General features: G+C 47.4%; 1 protein-coding gene across 1 annotated transcript in view; it reads left to right on the forward strand.

The window, feature by feature from the left end:
• ITGA11 (integrin subunit alpha 11) overlaps nucleotides 1–20,899 on the forward strand; it is a 133,022-nt gene that overhangs the window by 93,961 nt on the left and 18,162 nt on the right. The window contains exons 21-22 of the mRNA XM_055002535.1: nucleotides 9,910–10,008; nucleotides 16,482–16,558. Coding sequence (XP_054858510.1) covers nucleotides 9,910–10,008; nucleotides 16,482–16,558 — 176 coding nt within the window. The remainder of the gene's footprint in view (nucleotides 1–9,909; nucleotides 10,009–16,481; nucleotides 16,559–20,899) is intronic.

Consider the following 20,899-nt stretch of genomic DNA (forward strand, 5'->3'; position numbering starts at 1 on the left):
GAGGAGGCACTTTGCATCAGAGATGTGTTCATGAGCGTGTGGACTACTTCCCCTACCAGCCACGTTCCTCCTGCAGCTCCTCCTACCAGCTGTTTTCCACCCATAGGCCTCCAGACATATATTTCCCTCGAAAGGAGGGAGGATGTAGGGGGCGGGGGGAGAAAAGATGAAACACACACACCCGGCTCCTCTGCGGCCAGTTGCCACCTTCCAAAGTGGCGATTGTGTTTTTAATGGGAGCATCTCACCTTGCTCAGTTCTGTAGGTGAGCTGGTCTCCGATCAACCTTCCTTCCTCTTCTCTCCCAGAGCAGCTTTCATCGTTCTCTTCAGTTCCATTTTATCCTTACAACAACCCTGTGAGGTAGGTTAGGCTGAGGGTGTGTGGCTGCAGCCCAGGGACACCCAGTGAGCTTCCATGGCAGAGTGGGGATTTGAACTGGGGTCTCCCGGACCCTAGTCTAACACTCAGACCATTAGGGTAGTTTCAGGTGGGTAGCTGTTTTGGTCTGCAATAGAAGAACTGGGTTCAGGTCCAGGAGCAGCTTAAAGACCAACGAGATCTTGAGAGTCAAGTTCTCTTCATCAGATACAAGATATTCAAACGGCTAGTGTAACAACTCAAACCACCTTCTTTGGCTTGTCTTATAACTGAAGCCTATAAATGGGTCTGGTAAAAATACAACCAGGCAGGGCTCATTTTGAGGGGGAACGTGCTGGAGGTCACATGTCAGGCGGCCCTGCCCACCTGATTTTTGGCCATTTGGGGTCCGTTTTGGCCTGCATTGGGGCCAAAACGGCCTGGATCGGGCCTCTGACGGGTGGTGGATCACTCTCCTGCTCAGCAGCGGCCTGATCCTGACCATTTGGGGCCCTTTTTGTCCATTTTCAGCCCCTTTTTGCCATTTGGGGCCCAATTTCGGCCCTGAATGGCCAGGATTGGGTCCAAAACTGCCAGGACAGGTGATGTCAGGGGGTGTGGCATATGCAAATCAATTATGCTAATAGAACACTTCTGGTGCTGGCAAGGGGCGTGGCATATGCTAATGGGTTTTGGTAATGAGTTCCTGCAGTTCTTTTTCTACAAAATGACCCCTGCGAACAGGAAGCATATGGACCTTGGGTGTGCCTTTGCCCTTCTTTCCCACAATCTCTTGCTAGCCCTCAGTTCAGCTGAGTCCTGTCAGCAGTTTTCCCCCCACAATCTCTGCCTCTGCTTTCTGGATCTCAGCTGTAGACCAAATGTTTTAATTCATCATTAACTTTCACTGCCAGAATCTCCTTACACAAGACATCTTATATAGGAGCACTCAAATGTAGGGAGATTCAATGTGAGCTGGGAAGCCTAGTTTAAAAAGAGCCAAAGGCTCAATTTCACCTCTTTACAGAGCCGGCAGAGATCGGTCCTGAGAGGGTTTGTTAATTTCATCTTCTCCTTAGGGAAGGGGAGGTGAAACTGACAGAGCCTTCTAGGAGACGAAGACGAAATTAACAAACCCTCCAAGGAGCAATCTCTGCCAGCTCTGTGTAGAGAGGTGAAATTGAACTATGCTTCCTGGCTAACATTGAGTCTCCCTACATTTGAGCATCTTTGTGTAAGATGTCTCGTGTACAGAGACTCTCAGTGTGACACTGGTTTTAGAAAAGGGCTTGGTGGATGTGAATAAGGTGTCACTAGCTATTAGCTTTGGTACTGAAGTGGAACCTACAAGCTCTGATGCTATATACCTGATGCTATGCATCCTGTGTGTTGGGACAAACTCCAGGGGACAAAACGTTCCTTTCTTGCTCTGCTTATGAGTGCCCAAAAGCATCTGGCTGTAAACAGTATACTGAACTGGATAGTCTAGGTATGATCCAGCACATGCCATTCCTATGTGAACGTGCCCTAGGATTGCCTCGTGGTTAAGCATTTGGGTTGGCTCTCCAAGGAGCTGCTTTGCACTGACCCTAATCTTGATAAATAAATTGTTATGTAGGCCCCAAAGACCTAATTAAAGGATTCGATGTTTGGGCTGTTAGCAGAGTCTATCATTTGGCATAGGAAGCATGATTATAGGTGGTTGTAAGCTGGTTCTGCTGGCTGGTGTGTGTGCAGGAATGAAAATAATAAAGCATACACTTGCTTTATATTTAGGAAAGAAATGAGAGTTGTTTAACGTAGGAACTCCATACTTTGATAGGAGAGGAGGAGAGATAGATCCTAACTACTTATCTAGTCTAAGGATGGACATGGATTCCAGGACAAGTCCTGCATCCGTGGTTCCAAGATGGAGGGAGGAGAACGGAGAGAGGTGTTGCCTGGAACAATGCCAGGAAGAGAAGAGGAAAGAGGGAGGAAGTCAGGAGGAGGCATTCCCGAGAATAGCAATCTACATATCAAAGGACAGTCAGAGCAGTAGTAAACAGTAACCAGAGTGCCCCAACCGCTCTATCTTTCTAACTCTTTGGTTTGTCCCCCTCTGAAACTTGAGGAAAGGGACCCTGCGTAATCCTCCTCTTCCAACAGATCTGAGCAGATGGTTCTTATGAGGAGAGCAGCTCTTGGACATCAAAAACAGACTTTGTGGCGGAGCACTTGGGGGGGGCCCAAGGTCCATCTCCTCTTTGGTCCTTTAAGTTTTCGTCTCCTTCTGTTTTTGGAATGCAGAAGTATTTCCTGCCTCTTCTGAAATTCTCAGCAAGGGCCTTGATGGCAGACAGACTAATTGAGCAATATGGGACCATTAAAAAAAGTAGTCCCCATTTCTACTCCTGCTGTTGGTTCTATAAATGCACATCTTAGAGGGTGTGTGTGTGTGTGTGTGTGTGTGTGTGTGTGTGTGTGTGTGTGTGTGTGTGTGTGTGTGTGTGTGTGTGTGTGTGTGTGTGTGTGTGTCTGAGAGCCATGTGGTCCAATAGGAAGAGAGCAGGGCTCACTCAGAGCCCAGACCATGTTGTGGATTTATGGTAACCGCTGGCAAAATAATTATGGTTATTTTCTGTGATACTGCTGTACCTCATATGGCTTTTGTGAAAGTGAGGAAAAGAAAAATGATAAAACCCTTTACAACTTAAAAATGCTAAGCAGTTCTACATAATGCCCCCAAGAATCTGGTGTCTAAAGCACCTATACCTAGCAGAAAGTCAGACACGTTGAAGTAGCTTGAATTCTTCCTGAGAAAAAACTGTGTCACTCAAAAGTCTACATATAAATGGGATTGAACTGTTGCCCATCAGAATACTAGAAGAGCTTCTGCTAGGATGAGTTAATCCCCAAGGAGGTAAAATGTGCCCCTTTATCTATTTGGTGATATTGAGTAGGAAATTTATCTTGTGTGCAAAATAGTAAAGAGTCCAGTAGCACCTTCAAGACTAACCAACTTATTTGCATCATAAGCTTTCGAGAACCACAGCTCTCTTTGTCAGATGCATGCTGTGAGCTGTGGTTCTCGAAAGCTTATGCTACAAGTAAGTTGGTTAGTCTTAAAGGTGTTACTGGACTCTACTATTTTGCAACTACAGATTAACACGGCTAACTCCTCTGGATTTTGTGTGCAAAGCAACCCTTAGCCACTTCAGCATTTTTACACGTGCATGATGGATACAAAGTGCCTTCCAGATGGAGGCCCATTGAAATGGACTGTGGGCTCCCCACCCCTGCCAAACCAGTGGGATTTCTCTTTGCACAAGGAAGAAAGTTTTCTCTTCTTTACATAGCAGACACTGGTGCTTTACCCCACTGTTTCCCATATATCCTCTTGCTGTGTCATAGTGCGCTTGAGCTAGGGGCCTGAATATCTGCTTGCGCAGGCGCAACTGTTCCGTGCCCCCCTCCAAAAGGGAATAACTGTTCCCAGCTATTCAAATGAAGATGTATTTGATCCACCCCGCCCCTTCTCCTCATGGTGTTCAAAGTTCAAATCCAACGCTTTGCTCTGAAGCTGCCTGCACACTTGCGGCCAAGTTTCCGTCCGAGGTGAATTTTTCCTGCTGAATTATTATTCCTTTGCAATGGAGGGGCTGAAACTGGAAAGCGCACCACAGTTTTGAGACGGACCAGCTGATGCCCCTGCAGATCCCCTACCCTGGATGGAACGGGGAAGGCCCTGGGGACTTGCCAAGCATCTGCTCAACACGCAGGGGACGCAAAGCACTCTGCTGACAGCCAGCCTGAGAAACCAGCTAGCATCTGGGAACGCTTTGTTTAAAAAAAAAAAGTGTCTCTGATTTATAATTTTTATACGGCAGCGTCCACGTCAGCTCCTTTGCCATCTTGCATCTGGTGCGCCTGGCTATTGGTTGGGGCTCCTTTTTCAGCCCCCTCCCCAAGTGAGTGTGTACGGCTGCCTCCCATAGGGGTGCCAGGAGCAATGAGGCATTTTGTCACCCCAAGGAAGTGTCAGGTCTTGCCAGATACTTCCCAAAACACTTCACTGCATCACGGGAGTAAATGAGTTAAAGTTGGTTTTATTAAAGAAGAATACCAGTATCAAGATGCTATGACAGGAGCATTGGTTGAAGTGAGTCAAGGTAGCAATGCAAGGTTAATTATAGGTCAAAGGCTCCGCCCCCCCAGTGGGAACGAAAGTCCCTTAGGATTTTGGCATGCAGAGCCTGGAAAGAGGGGAGGAGGGAAAGGATGAGCTGTGCTCAGTCACTTAGGAGTTTGGTGCAGTCTCTGCTGAAACTTCAAGGCCACGTTCTCAGGCCTGCCAGGAAATGGTAACCAAAACACCTGGAAGATAAGCAGCTAGCAACTATTCAGCAAAACAGGTTTCCCTCTGCATGTTCTCAGAGGTACACTACACGCTGCAGCAAGAAATCCATAACACATGACGAGAGCCAGATCGAGGGGGGCAGGGGGGTAGTCTGCCCCCAGTGCCGCCAGAGAGGGGGCGCTGGGAGCAGCTGCCAGCTGCTGGGAGTGCGCAGGCGGCAGTGCGGGCAGCCTTGCAGCCTCCCACGCTGCCTTTCGCCTGCTCCGCAGGACAGGGGGTGGCCGGCTTGCCGCACACCCCCTGTCCTGCAGGGCAGGCAAAAGGCAGCATGGCTGCCTGCACCATTCGTCTGCCCCACAGGACAGGGGGCGGCCAGCAGGGCATGCCCCCTCTCCTGCAGGGCAGGCAAAAGGCAGCGCGACCGCCCATGCCATTCGCCTGCCTCACAGCCCCCCCGCGCTGCCTTTTGCCTGCCCTGCAAGAGAGGGTGCGCATGGCAAGCTGGCCGCCCCCTGTCCTGCAGGGCAGGTGAAAGGCAGCACAGGGGGCCGCGCGTGCTATTCGCCTGCGGGGAGGCGAATGGCATGGCCATCTTCCCAGCCCCACACGCTGCCTCCGCCGCTCCGTGCCTGCGTGATGATGTCACTGAAATGATGTCATCACGCAGCGCCGGGAGCGCATGCGCACGTGAAAGGTCAGACTAGCGTTGCCCTGGGTGCCAGCAACCCTAGATCCAGCCCTGCACATGACAGATATACTGGATGCGTACCTGACAGGAAGGCGTGCCCACATCCCCTCCTGGGCTGAGACCGCTGCCAGCTGTGCCCGAGCAAAGCCCTGCCAAACTGCTAGTCTTGAACTAGCCAGTGGTGTAGCAGGCTTGGAAAGAGAGGCCTGCCCCCTCCCTTGCCACTGATGGCTGGGAGCAGGATCCTGTTGGCAGACTTCTCATTGGGCTGACCAGACAACACATCTCCAGATGACAGCAATCAGTTCCCAAAGAGGAAATAGCTTTGGACAGAGTATACTCCCAGAATATACTCTTAGGCATGTTACGGGAGAAATGAAAGTCCTGGAGGGACATCACATTCTCTCCAAACTGCGCTCTCCCCAGGCAACAAACCAAATCAGGAATTTCCAAAGGCAGAGTGGATAACCTGACTCCAAGGGGTCTGGGAAAGGTCCCGCTTTTTCTGCTGAGGGTGCATTTGTGTCTGTCCAGCTCTCCCCTCCCCCCCCCTTTGTGCTTTGCTGTGTCCTTTCAGTGCCACTCTTGTTATTTAGCATGCCAGGTGCTGGGCAGGAGATCACAGAGATCTTGTTCCCCCAAGATCCCCCTGCAGTTTTTGATACTATGGGCTTTCCTTTCCTTTCCTTTCCTTTCCTTTCCTTTCCTTTCCTTTCCTTTCCTTTCCTTTCCTTTCCTTTCCTTTCCTTTCCTTTCTTTTCCTTAGAAGCTCATTCATTCATTCATTCATTCATTAATCTTGAGCAGTGGAAAATACTTATTCCTTATCTTTTTTGGATGCAAGGTCTAAAAGGACTGAGACATAGAGCTAAGCTACAAGAGATGAATTACACGAGGAGGAGCACATGAAGGGAGTCACAATGTTAGCCGGGAAGCTGAGTTTTAAAAGAGATTGGAAGCTTTGTCAATTTCCCCTCTCTACAGAGCCAGGGAGATCCCTGCTCAGAGGGTTTATTTCCTCTTAGCCTCCTAGAAGGGGAGGTGAAACTGACAGAGCCTTTGGGAGGCAAAGAGGGAATAAACAAACCCTCTGAGCAGTCATCTCCCTGGATCTGTAGAGAGGGGAAAATAACAAAACCTTCCGATCTCTTTTAAAACTCAGCTTCCCGGCTAACATTGCAACTCCCTTCACATGCTGCTCCTCGTGTAATTCGTCTCTTGTAGCTTGGCTCATAGAGTGTCTCTACACGAGATGCCTGGGTGTGTGTTCATCAAGTGTAGGGAGACGCAATGTTCGCCGGTAAGCGTAGGTTAAAAAGACACGTCCCAAAGGCTCAGTCAATTTCACCTCTCCAGTCTAAAACTGTGTGGGATCGCAACCACAGGGCAGCGATGAATGGAAATGGGCTGGAGCTGCCCTCCAGAGCCGGGCTTGAGCCTGGAAAGTTTATAACAGGCTGAAGTTTCCCTTCTGGCCTTTCACAGCCCCTTCACACAGCTCCAGAGTGACGCAAAACCTTTGCCCTGCCACTGGCTCTGTCTCTTTAAACTACCCTTTCCCAGCCACCGTTGCATCTCCTGACACGTGTTCTTCACATGTCAGATGTCTCATGGAGACAGACTTGTATTTTGCAATTGCTAAGGTAAATTTGGGCCATGGTAGCTCATTGGGTTGGAACATCAGGTTTGGAGGGGGCTGTCTGTACTGTGGGAGTGCAGCTGGGTGGGGGGAGAGGAGCTCTCTGTGTGCTGGTGGCCCTCTGCTGTGTCTGTTCTTTTCATCAGAGCCAGGCCGGGGGTGGGGGGACATACTGACCAGGTACTTGAAGGGAGAGGTGAGAGTTTGGAGGCCAGAATCCAAATATTTGCCTGCACGGGCCAGCTGCAGCTTTGCAGAGGCATTTTAAGGCTCAGAAGGTTAATGGGAAGAAAGGGTTAAAATGCACTCTTCTCCCCACCGCCAACCCTGCCAACTCCACCCATTCTACAAGGTTGGGTGGAGCCTGTGCCTGCAAATTAGTGTTTTTAAAAAAACATGAAACATCTGCTGCACAATCCTTTGCCAATATACTTAAATAGGCTCTAAAATCCACTGCGGAGGGACTCCCGTTAACAGGGCTGAAGTGACGGTGGCCAGAGACAGGGCCCTTTCAGTGGTTAACATTGAAATCCTAAGCAGAGATACTCCAGTCTAATCAATGGGCTTAGACTGGAGTAACTCTGCTTAGGATTTCACTATAATTTTTTAAAAACTTTTCTGTAAGCCACTGTTTAGGAAAAGTGGGGCATATATATATTTAAATGCTGTTTGTTGGTGTCTGATGCCACCGTCTCATGGGCATGGCTTGGGTTGTGATGCCCATGCAACCCCAGAGGTGGCGATGCTGAGGCAGGCGCACCAGTTGTTGCGCCAAGCCTAAACCGGGGGTCAATGGAGCACCAGTTAATAATCATTGTATTTGCATCTTGCCATTCTTAACTGGCAAACTGCCCAGACATGGCTAGGATGCACCCTCCATATGCAGAGGCAGTCTTCTTCATCATACCTGGTACACCTACCCAAGGGAAGGTGTCGCCTTCATGTCCTTGCTGACTTCCCAGAAGGGACATCCGCCTGGCCGCTGTTGGCAACAGAACGTGGGGCCTTCTTAAGCTGAACTTGGCAAGGCATTTCTTACACTATTACGTTCTGCAGCTCATTGCTTTATTTCTCGATTACTTCCAGCATCTCTTTTGCCCCGGAAACAGCCTCCCTCCATCCCTGTGGCAAATGAGAGTGCGTTGACAGGGTGTGGAAGCTTTCCACTGTGTGCTTTGGACAGGAAGGGCTCTTGATCCAACTTTATTAGTGAATGTGATGAGCTGGCGGCCGGAGCGGCCTCGTCCACTGAACATCGAGTGACTCTCTTGTGTTGGTTTCCAAAGCGGTGCCAGTGGAAAATTGCAGGAAAGATTGCCCACCAAACAGGAAAACTGAAAAAAAAGCCTCTTTCTTTTTTGACGGATTACTACAAACTAACCAAAGGAATACATTAGGAGCAGGGCTGAAGCAAACACAGAAGCCAAGGCCTAAAGTAAATATTTTGCCCCCTTATAAAAACTGATTTGAATTTCCTGGCTGTTCTTAATGTTTTTGTAAAGAAATCTCCTGTAACAACAGAGGCTGTCTAACTATAGGGAAGCCCACCCATTGGGGAGTGTGTGGCTCTTGGGAGGACATGTCTGGTCCAGGGAACGGCGGAAAACATCTCATTTGAGAATCATAGACTCGTAGAGTCGGAAGGGGCCTTACAGACCATCTAGTCCAACCACCGGCCCAATGCAGGAGCAGCCTAAAGCATCCCTGACAAGTATCCATCCAGACGCTCCTTGAAGACTGCCAACGAGGGGGAACCCACCACATCTCTAGGCAGTCGATTCCACTGCTGAATTACTTTTTTAACATGAAGAATTTTTTTCTAATGTCCAGCCGGTACCTCCCTCTTGTAGTTTAAACCCATTGTTTCGAGTTCTATCTGTTGCCAACAGGAACAGCTCCCTTCCCTCCCCTAAATGATCAGTCTTCCTCTTTTCCTACTGCCTTCAGCATTTCCTAGCATTATTGTCCTTTCCAGTGAGTCTGAGAGCGAAGCTTCAAGAGACAAATTACACGAGGAGGAGCACATGAAGGGAGTCGCAATGTTAGCCAGGAAGATGAGTTTAAAAAGAGATTGGAAGGCTTTGTTGATTTTCCCTCTCTACAGAGCCAGGAAGATGGGTGCTCAGAGGGTTTTGTTAATTTCCTCTTTGCCTCCCAAAGGCTCTGTCAGTTTCACCTCCCCTTCTAAGAGGCGAAGAGGAAATTAACAAACCCTCTGAGCAGGGATCTCCCTGGCTCTGTAGAGAGGGGAAATTGTCAAAGCTTTCCAATCTCTTCTAAAACTCAGCTGCTCGGCTAACATTGCGAGTCCCTTCACGTGCTCCTCCTCGTGTAATTTGTCTCTTGTAGCTTAGCTCTTATGTTTCTCATGGTGTAAGCAAATTAGTAATTTTAACTTTTTTTAAAAAATAAGATTTTATTAATACAATAATACATTCATAACATGATAAGAACGAGAACAACTAAGGTGATGTGCGAAAGCCATTAACAACCATACATCTAAAAACTTTTCTCAAGAAAGGGTAGACGCAGGTCTATAAAGTAGGTATTCAGAGTGGTTCCTATGAATTATTTAAATAAATCTCGACCAAGAAGAATTATAAATCCAGATTAATAATCGATTGGTATGGAAGCTTTGTTAATAACAGGTCATTATTTGGCAGAAAGTCCAGAAATGGTTTCCATTTTGCATAGAAATTTGTTGTGCAGTAATTTAAACTTCTAAGGAGAGTTTGGGCTTGATTGGATCTAGAACCCACTTATTTGACTTTTTGGCAGTCCATGGTATCCATAAAACTCTCCTGCAACACCACATCTCAAATGAAGGGCTTAGGAGACTTTTTTGTGGTCTCAATTTTGTAACTATTTTCCCATATATTTCAGGATGACCTGGACATCAACATCGAATGCATGTCTGAAGAAAAGCATCCAAACAGGAGGGTTTGTAATGTCAGCTATCCGTTCTTCCGTGCAAAAGCAAAGGTAAGACTAAAGAGGAACAAAAGAACTTGTGGAATAAGCATCAGTTAGATGGGAGAAGGAAGGGACCGTGGCAGCCTGGGCTCCCAGCCTGCTTTGAAACCACTGAGAGCCAAGCTATATGTGACGCCTGACACAGGTTGGACACTTGTCAGCTTCCCTCAAGTTTTGATGGGAAATGTAGGCGTCCTGGTCTTACAGCTTGGCTCTCCCTTTAATTGAAATTTACAGACCCCCCCCCCCACACACACACCTAGTGAAGGGGAAGGGGGGCGCTCGGCGAGAGCTCGACGCCTGCACTCCCCTCCCGACCGCATGGTCTCCCTCCCATAGACTGCCACTCTGTAAACTTCAATTAAATGGAGAGCCAAGCTGCAAGACCAGGATGCCTACATTTCCCATCAAAACTTGAGGGAAGCTGACAAGTGTCCAACCTGTGTCAGGCGTCACTTGGCCCCAAGTGAGAAAGCTTCAGCCAGGATGTGGGCACCATAGCTGAGTCTGGGGGGGGGGGGGGGCGGTTGAGGCATCATGTGGAAAACTAGGAATTGGTGTCATAGAGCAGATCATACTAGGAGAAGATTCTATGGCTGGTGGGCAAAGGGAACAGAGGAAGGGTTTAAGGTACACCTTCAAGAAGAGGCCTAGGCAAGGAATTTCGAAGAGGAGCTGTTGACCTCTTCCTGGAAAGGCTGAGGTCAAGCACAGAAGTGCCAAAATTGTGGTTCCAGATGTGAAGCTTGAAAAAGAAAGAGAGGGGTTTGTGTTCTGTGTCACGGCCACTGGCTTCCCTCTGGATTCCATCTTGTTGCTTAACATCCGCATGAAACTCCTGGGGAACATTTGGAGCAAAGGGCCATCCATCTGCTGATGAGTCAGGAATCCGATGTCTCAATTCGGTCTAGGTAGATACATTGTCTTGAGCTTCGTTATCAGTTGCAGTTCAGCAGTCTCTCTGAGCACCCTTCAGTGCTGGCAATTCTGAGCTGTTTCCTTGGGACACGGGTGTGCATGGGTGTGCTTGTGGGCAAGGCTGCTGGGTGGTGCTGGTAGCAAGCAGGCAACGATCTTAAGCAGGTGTGACCAAGCATGCCCTGGAAGGAACAGCCCTCCTCTGAGCAGAAAACCTTCCTTGCGCTGCCTCGCTTAATTCCATTTGCTTTCCCAGTGCCACATGCAGAGTTAAGGGTCCCCCTCCTGGAATAATCTCAATGCTAATATTTGCTTTGCAGAGGTGCTCAGAAGCCCAAAGGGGAATGCACCTGCCAGCTAAGGACTTTCAGCTGTCAAACAAATCTGAGAGGTGGGGCGCGGGGTCAAATGGGAGGAAGGCTGCCTCCAAAGCCTTTTACTCTAATCCTTCTTGGAGCAGTTTAATGGCGGCTTTTTGAGCGGCTGCTGGTAATTTACCACAAAAGATTCCTTTGCTGATGCATGAGTCAACTTTTTCCTGTTTTGCTGTGTGAGGGGAGAGAAGAATTATATGGGTTTCGCTGTCTGCTGTTTTCAGTAAGGATACTGTCTGTCCCCCACCAGATGCTTGGAGCTGTCAGACTTCCCCTCCCCATTAACGCTGACAAGGGGCTGAGCTTCGGGGAGATACGAAAGTGTGAAGGTTGCAGAGGTTTATGGGCTTTGTCCGATAAACTCCCCATTTCCTTTTATGGCTTGTTTTTATACTAAGGATAGTTCATTTCAGTTAATGGTACTGACATTCCAAAAGTCCAGATCCAGATGTGGCTATAATTTCGAATGTCATAACGTATCCCTGAGATGAAGTAACTAGGAGTATATTTTCCTGTCCTTAGTCATTCTTTGCAACTGTTTTTTTACCCCTCATAACCCTGTCAGGTAAGACCAAACGGCAAGGAATTGAAATTTAAAAATAAGAGAGAGGGGTGCTTATAGATTTATGGGATCAGATAAGTTTATTATTTTTGTGCTTCTTATGCCTTAGCGCTAGACATCTGTGGTGGTTTTGTTTGCCAGCAATCCAAGTATTGATCAGAAGGGCTGGCAGTGCAGCTCTTAAGGGTCACAGATACTCTTGCACAGGGCTTTTTTTCTGGGAAAAGAGGTGGTGGAACTCAGCGGGTTGCCCTCAGAGAAAATGGTCACATGGCTGGCGGCCCCGCCCCCTGATCTCCAGACAGAGGGGAGTTGAGATTGCCCTCAACTCCTCTCAGTGCGGAGGGCAATCTCAACTCCCCTCTGTCTGGAGATCAGGGGGCGGGGCCACCGGCCATGTGACCATTTTCAAGAGGTTCCGGAACTCCGTTCCCCCGCGTTCCCGCTGAAAAAAAGCCCTGCTCTTGCAATTCAGGTAGCTAGAGAATAAACACACACACACATTTGTCTCACATTTTAAGGACAAGCTGTCTCCGTCACAGACTTACTAAAAATTAAGATACTACTCTGTCTGCAGCAGTAGAAAAGAGAAAGAGTCCAGTAGCAGCTGTAAGACTACCAAAAGTTGTGGTAGGATATGAAGTATCTGAAGAAGTGAGCTGTGTCTCATGAAAACTCATACCCTACCACAAATTTTGATAGTTTTATAGCTGCTACTGGACTCTTGGTATCTGAAGAAGTGAGCTGTCACTCACAAAAACTCATACCCTACCACAAATTTTGTTAGTCGTGTAGGTGCTACTGGGCTCTTGCTCTTTTCTACTGTTACTAAAGATTGCATTTGGGCTGCTATTTGGGGTTCAGGGTCAAAGAAAGTGGTAAATTTCAATGACCTCTTCTCCCTCCTTCTGTCTATACTGGTGGTGTAAACACCTCATGCATCTGTTGAAGTGGGCTCTGGCCCCAAAAGCTTCCAACCAACATAAACATGTTCATCTTTAAGGTGCCTTGGAGTTCTTTGTTGTCATATATTCCCCATTTAGTTGTCCTCTGAAGTCTTCTTTGGGATGAAGTGGGCTATAAATGTAAATAAATTTCACTGGGGGCTGGGGGAATGTCCTTCCCTACACTTCATTCTGCTGCTCTGGCTCTATGCTTCCACGCTGAAGAGCTCAGGGAAAGCTGTCATCTTGCTCAGGCTTGCCTGCAGCCATCCAGTGAGTTCTGGCTGAGCAGCGACTGAGACTGAGTCTCTCTACACAGGACATCGTACACAGAGATGCTCAAGTGTAGGGAGATGCAATGTTAGCTAGGAAGCGTAGTTTAAAAAGACAGAATTGGCAGAGATCACTCCTCAGAGGGTTTGTTCATTTCATCTTCGCCTCTGGAAGTGAAACTGACAGAGCCTTTAGGGAGGCAAAGATGAAATTGACTAACTCTTTGAGGAGTGATCTTCACCGCCTCTGTCTTTTTAAACTACGCTTCTCGACTAACATTGCATCTCCCTACACTTGAACATCCCCATGTAAGATGTCTCGTACAGAGAGACTCTCAGCTCTGCTCATTTAAACCCAGTTATGCTGTCTGCAGTGAGACCACATCGTCCAGGGTTGTCTGGAGAAATCCATTCATCTCACAGACACAAACGCTGACACCCCACACACACACACCCCAAAAGCAACCACTTTGCTGTGCAAAACCTAGTCCAGACTCCATGTTATTTCCATTTTCTTTAGTTTAAACATTTACACGCCTCCTCTCTGCAGTCACAGCCGAGGCACAAACAGGCACTGATAATATAGGGAGGTTCCGGGGAGTAGAGTTGGTTATCTGGCCATCCAAAGGACCGCTGCAGGGATTCAGCAGAACAGAAGGGGCTGGCATTACCCGCGGGACCAGCACCACCACTGGCAAAGTCCGAGTCAAGCTGCTGCTGCATTACTAGGCTTGGACTGGATCCAGTTGGCAGCACGGCAGGGGGTAAATGGGCATACCTTGCTAGGCATGATGAGACATTTTGACCCGTCCCTGCAAAAGAACATACTGTGCCAGGCTCAATGAACTTACCTATCATATTTCTATCTGACGCATCCTCCAAGGGGCTCGAGGTAGGGCAGACGTTTGTCCCTTTCCTCCTATTTTATCCTCACATCAACCCTGTGAGGTAGGCAAGTTAAGAGAGGGTGAATAATCCAGGAGTCCATCTCGAATGAGTCGGGATTTGAACTCGAGTCTCTCCAGCCATGATCACGTGGCCTTTGATCTGACTCAGTCAAAGGCATCTTCATCTTTTCCCTAATGACCTCCAGAGACACGGAGAGGCTGAAGATCTGGATCTGCGTTTGGCAGCTAGACTTTTCTTTAAACAGAGAATGTTTCACTGAGCTGCTATGTGTGATAAACCTATGGGAAATAATTTATCTTACAAGGATTAGAGGCTGGAAAGACAGACAAGCAGACTTCTGTTTTCAAAGAAGCAGGACTGGAGGGGAAGGCGAGATTCCCAGCTTCAAAATGATGAGATTGGAGCTCTTGCTTGGCAAGGAATTGACAATGATGGATTTGATCTCATCCCGCTGCTAGAATTTAGCCCTTGCAATAAAAACAGCCTCATGTCCTTTGGGGCTGTAAAATCCTATCGTGGTGCATCTGTATGGCCCTGAATGCTTACCATTTTGCCAAGACAAAGACAAGTGGAAAATGGAAAATGCAGCTGGCGAGCCCAATGAGAATGTTAATATTATCATCAGCTGTGCGCAGGCCTCTAGGGCAGAGACTTTTAGAAAAAGTGTGCCTCCTGCCGAAAGGTCATTGCAATATACTGAGGTTAAGCATCTTCTGGGGCCCTTGTTTTGATGGCATCTGAGTCCGTTGGCCAATACCACCATATTGCTCAGCCCTGTGAAATATTTTCTTCAGTGCCATCAAAAAAAGAAAGAAAGAAAAGAAACGTAACATTGTTGGGGTGATTGACAGAACTTTTGGAATAGCGGCTTAGTTCAGATTGCCTTGATGGAGATTTGAAATATGGCAACGTGGGAACATATTCCTCATGTATCTGACTCTAGATGCTGATGCGTGGGTGTGCACAATTCTTACACACCGCTCCTTCCTCGAAGAGGCTCACACTTTTAGTGGAAAAGTGATAAATGCATACAATAAACTGAACAGGTAGAGCAAGATGCCCATAGCGTAGCCTAATAAAACCCTATTTGAATGACATGAGCGCAAACATCAACTGGGAATGTAGACTTAAAAGTGATTTCAAAGTCATTCCTGCTGCTGCCAGCTCCGCGGCACACCGGGCGCTTGGGCGGCCAGCATGCTGCGCGGGTGGCACGCCCCACCCCTGCATGATGACGGCACTTTGTGATGTCATCATGCACTGCTGGGAGTGTGTGCACGCGCATGCGCATGCGTGCATGCACACACACATGGAGGCTGAAACAAGGTTTGCACCGGGCACCGGCAACCCTAGATCCAGCCCTGCTAACCACTCCACCACACTGGCTCTGCTAGTCCTGTAGGTGCTTTGGAAGAAACAATGCCAGTCTTATATAAAACTGCCCTCTATATTTTTTAATTTTTAAAAAAATTATAAACTTTATTTAAAAGAGGGAAAAAAACATTTCAAAGTGCATAAAGAATCTTGAATAGAATACAGAGTAATAGATTTAAGCTACAACAAAAAAATAAGCAAATTATATAACAGCACAGCTAAATTTCATAATACTACCTCTCCTCAATTACTTATACCCAAAGCTTTGTCCTCAACATTCTATATTCAATGATATACACCACATTTTATATTCAACATTTTTAAGATCTTAGTTTTATAATTGATCTATATCCATGTTAACTATTCCTGATTTTTCTTAATTTCCAGCTACATATTCAAATAAATCTCTCCATTTTCCCTAGAATTCCTGTGCTGGTCTGTTGTGCATATAAGAAGTTAATTTAGCCATAGAGGTGCATTCATACAATTTATTCCATTTTTGAGATGCAGCTAGGGCGATGGATGCAAGAATGTGCACTTCTATCTTTTCCTAGGGCAGAACTGGACAGCTGCCTAGATGCTTTAGGTTGATCTTAGATGCTTTAGGCTGATCCTGCACTGGGCAGGGGGTTGGACTAGATGGTCTGTATGACCCCTTCCAACTCTATGATTCTATGAACCCCTGACTCTCTTTCAGCCACAGCAGAAAGAAAGAGGGGCAGATTGGCCCCTGAGCATACTATATGAATTCCCCATGGGCTACTGCTGCTCAGGAGGGCTGCACTGGTAGCCAGAAGTTAGCCAAGCCATGGCCCGGGGCCTCCGGCAAGCTTGCGTCCAGCGAATGGTGCAGAAATCAGCCATGGGCTTACTTGCTCTTCAGCCACCTCTGGCTGGCTTGCATCTGAGCCCCCCATGCCACTGTGCTTGCTCCTCTCGGGCCTGGCTTGCCTCGCTCCCAGGCCAGGCTCAACACACAGGACTTTGGGAGGCTTGTGGCAAATAGGTTGACGGGGAGGATCTGGGGCAGAGGGGATGCACTGTTTTTTGCAATCTGCTGCTCACACCAAATGACGGTTGGAAATGATGTTTGTTTTAAAACGCTCAAATCTGTTTTTAATTTCTACAGGTGGCTTTTCGCCTGGATTTTGAATTCAGCAAGACTGTTTTTCTCCAAAACTTAGAGATCTTTCTTACGGCCAGCAGGTTGGCTACAACTTTATTTCATTCCTTTCCTTTAGTATCTATTCATCAAAATGATTTACTTAATAGACAGCTCAGCCTGCCCGCTTTCCTTCCAGCTGTTGAGGTGCTACTGTTGACACTGCCGTCCCTTTCCCAGGCTATTTTCCTCTCTAACTCCTTTAAAATCAACTCATGTCAGGGCATAGAGATTATATTTATTTAACTACATACTCCATCCAACCCCAAAGAGAACCACACTCACAAATGTGAATATCTCAGCCTTCTGTCTGCTCACCCCCGACCTCTAGGGGGAGCCAGACAAAGAAGTCTTCAGCAATGCTGACAAGAAATACGACTGTTGGGCCATCCTAGAGGATGCTCTGGGCAGCTGTAAACTACCGCCCTGAGCTTTGCCAGGGGAAAGGGAGAACCACCAGAAGCCCTAGTCTTTAAAGCACGGGCCCCATAGGGTTGCCAGCTCTAGCTAGAGAAATTCCTGGAGATCTTGGGAGTGGGGCCTGGGTAGGATGGGGTTTTGGGAGGGGAGGTTGCTCAGCTGCTTTTAATGCTATAGAGTCCACCTTCCAAGGCAGCCATTTTCTCCAGAGGAACAGATCTTTGTCACCTGGAGATCAGTTGTCTTTGCGGGAGATCTCTGGCTTTCACCTGGAGACTGGCAACCCTAACCCCCAACCATGTTGAGTCTGAGGTATCTCTTCTGGAATTCTGAGAGGCAGTGGACAGCACCACAAAATGGCTGACTTGCAAGCTTGATCCAATCACAAAATTGTTGGGAGGTTCCACGACATGTTAGAAGGTTCCAAGCCAAGGCTTTTCCTATGACAGAGGAAGGCAGCTGTTTCCAAATGGGCAATACCTCCTGAACACTTCTCAAGTACTTTCTGCTCCACTGAAGCAGAAGAAAGCAGGACTTGCGGGAGGAAGCGAGTGGGCCCCAAGAAACACATTGGTGGCCACTGCATTGGAGATCTCTGCCTAAAAGTTTCAAGATGGGTAGCCGTGTTAGTCTGTCCGTAGCAGTAGAAAAAAGCACGAGTCCAGGAGTATCTATAAGACTAACAAAATTTGTGGTAGGCTATGACCTTTCATGGGCTACAGCCCACGTCTTCACATACAGCTAGAATGTGAGTCCATCTGCCCTTATATCTTGGAGACTGGAGTGATTTCAGAAGCCAAATGTCAGTCCCTGTCAGGTAGATCCCTCAAGCCCATCTGTAGTGAACACACGTTGGTTCCATAAGAAGTAGCTTTATTAGAAACCACACAGTTCAGGTCTGCACTCCATCACGGAGTTTGACAGAAGTGGCCATTCAAATCAGGCAATCTCTGTTATACTTCATTTTCCCGTGCTTCAAACAACACTTAGAGTTTTGGCGCGCAAGCTTACACAAGTTCGGTGAGAATCAACTTAGTTATGGCCAGGGCTTTTTTTCTGGGAAAAGAGGTGGTGGAACTCTCAAGAGGGAAATGAGGGAGAAACACACAGCCCCCCCTTACAAAACGGCCATTTCCTCCATGGGAACTCCTCTCTGTCTGGAGACAAGGGGGAGGAGCCACCCGAGGTTCCAGATCTCCATTCCACGGCATTCCCACTGTAAAAAAAGCCCTGGTTATGACTATGAATCAGATAGATAACAACTTATTCCCAGCATCTGGAGAGAGTAGCTGAAACTGGCATTTAGACACTTCAAGGTTACGGCTAGCCGAGACTCACATATTTCTCTAAGATAAGGGAGAGGCCCTTGCTTGGGCCCTCGGTAACATCTGCACTACAGTTATGCAGGAAGAGAAAGAGAGAGTGCTTGTTAATTAATACACATTAATACAGTAGCATGACTTTAGCGTAATGTCAGCAACACAATCCTGGCATGTATGTAGACAGACAGACATGACACCAAATGATAATAGCCCCTTTCATTACATAGTCACAGAGGTCACTCACAGTAATTTCAAATCAGAATGAAGAAAGCCTTCGTGCAAGGCACTGTTAGTGCAAGGAACTCCACAAGATATAGTAATCGCCTTGATGGTTTTGAAAAAGGCCCAGACAGATTAATGAAGGAAGATATTAGCCAAAGTGGGGTGGAAGAGCAGGGGTGGCCCGCTGCCTTCCTGCCCCGCTTGAGAGCATCTTCTAACCTGTTGAATTTCCGGGTGAATGAATTGAACGTATTACTATTTATTGTATTTTTGGCCATCTTACCCATTTTGGGACTATTGCAGTTTTGTATACGTCTTAGATATTTATTATACTATTTCTTAGAATTTGATATATTACCAGTAGCACTTTGCACTTTTTTACCGATTAAATTATTACATTGTATTACTATATTTCCCAGTTGTGGGATTCCATTCTTGGTTTAGATGAGGGCATCTTGTAGGCATTTGGATGGGCACTGCAAAGAACAGAATGTAGAATGGGATGGACCCAACTTGGTCTGATCCAGTGAGGCTCTTCTGCCACGTGTTCGTCAAATATAATCGGGAATGGTCGCCAGGAAGCTGGGAATGTTCACTGGGAAGTGTAGTTTTAAAAAAACAGAGCCCGTGGAGATTGATCCTCAGATTTAGAGGAAATTTGTTAATTTCCTCTTTGCCTCCCCAAAGGCTCTGTCAATTTCACCTCTCCAGTCGAAAATTGTGCGTGATGGCAACCAGAGGGCAGCGAGGAATGGAAATGGGCTGGAGCTGCCTTCCAGAACCAGGCTTGGAGCTGGAAAGGTTACAATGGGCTGAAGTTTCCCTTCTGGCCTTTCACAGCCCCTTCACACAGCTCCACCATATAGCAAAGCCTTTGCCCTGCTGCCGGGTCTGTCTTTTTAAACTACCCTTCCCGGCTAAGATTGCATCTCCTGACACATGTTCTTCACGTGTCAGATGTCTCGTGTAGAGAGATTCTCAGGGTCTTTCCACATGAGACAAAATACACTTGAATTCAAGTGTATTTTGTAATTCGAGCGTATTTGAGAGTAATTCAAGTGTATTTTGTCTCATGTGATTTGACCCGCAGTTTCTTCAAAGAATTATGACCACAGAAGGAATAGGAGGTTAGGAGAGGGAGGGTGCAAACAGGCCCTGCAATGAATTTCTTTTCCAAATTGTACCCTGGAGATTTACCAGGAGGTTTTCCTTGTGAAAGGCTGGTTGGTACCTTTTCCTCTGGACACCCTCCACACCAAAGGCAGCAAAGGACTGTTCAAATTGCCTGTCGTGTTAGTCCAGCTGTGTCCCTAGTTATTCACACATTGGGCCATGAGCCAGAATAGGAATCTTTTGTCCATGTGAATTAAAACTGGATATGCTTATAAATCCAAGGAAAATGCTATGTCGAGAGAGGTTATAAGGCTATTAATTCCTCTCATCACTGCCCCCACACACGCACCATGCAACAACGCCTTCTTGTATAATTTGAGCCCTCTTAGTAAAACTTGGCTGTCTGTGCTCCAGGAGACCCCGGGTTTTATAGAAGCTAAACTTACTTGGGGCTGTTAGAAAATCCACCAAGCTGTGCTTGTAAATCAGAGCCTCACCCCTGTCGTCATTTGTAATACACGGGTTGTGCAGTTGCCAAACCCCCTTGAGGAATGGAAAACTCTCGCTTTCTATACCCTTCAATCAGACACTTTTAAAATGCAAATATTCGAAATCCAGAACACTTTCCTAAGCCTGGGTAGCTCGCGGGGCTGCGAACAAGAAGGCAATTGCAACATGCCATTGATCTTCAGAAGGTGGCCTCAGCCAGACACAGAATCCAGGCACTATTAAAAACAGCAAAGCGGGGGGGAGAGAGAGCTTGTGGGGGCAATGCTCGTTCATTTTAGTGGGGCTTGAGTAGAAGAACGTGCTGGTGGCTTGTGTCCAATGGGAGCAGGAGACCCTTTGGATTTACTGCCTCTGGTGCCAAGCTGTTTTGGGCCAGCCCTGACTCTGCTGGTTCTTGGGGTGGGGCCTCTATGAGGTAAGTGGAACTCCAATCCGAACCAGGGCCCTTTTCACACTACTTACGTGCTTCCGGAACATCGCGAAATGTAGTGCAAAAAATGCGGAAGATAGCATCTTCTCGTGAGAGTTTTGCACGACATCGCGCAAAACTCGCATGACATCGCGCAACTCTCACGAGAAGATGCTATCTTCCACGTTTTTTGCACTACATTTCACGATGTTCCGGAAGCACGTAAGTAGTGTGAAAAGGGCCCTGGATTTGTGGGAGGAAGCCACAAATGCGTCTTACTGTGATGTTGGAGGAGAGTTTTATGGATCCGACAGACCTCCAAAAAAACCCCCAAGTAAATGGGTTCTAGATCCAATCAGGCCCAGATTCTCCCTAGAAGCTAAAACGAT

This window comes from Eublepharis macularius, chromosome 18 (genome assembly GCF_028583425.1).
Source record: "Eublepharis macularius isolate TG4126 chromosome 18, MPM_Emac_v1.0, whole genome shotgun sequence".
In the NCBI taxonomy this organism is placed as follows: domain Eukaryota; kingdom Metazoa; phylum Chordata; class Lepidosauria; order Squamata; family Eublepharidae; genus Eublepharis; species Eublepharis macularius.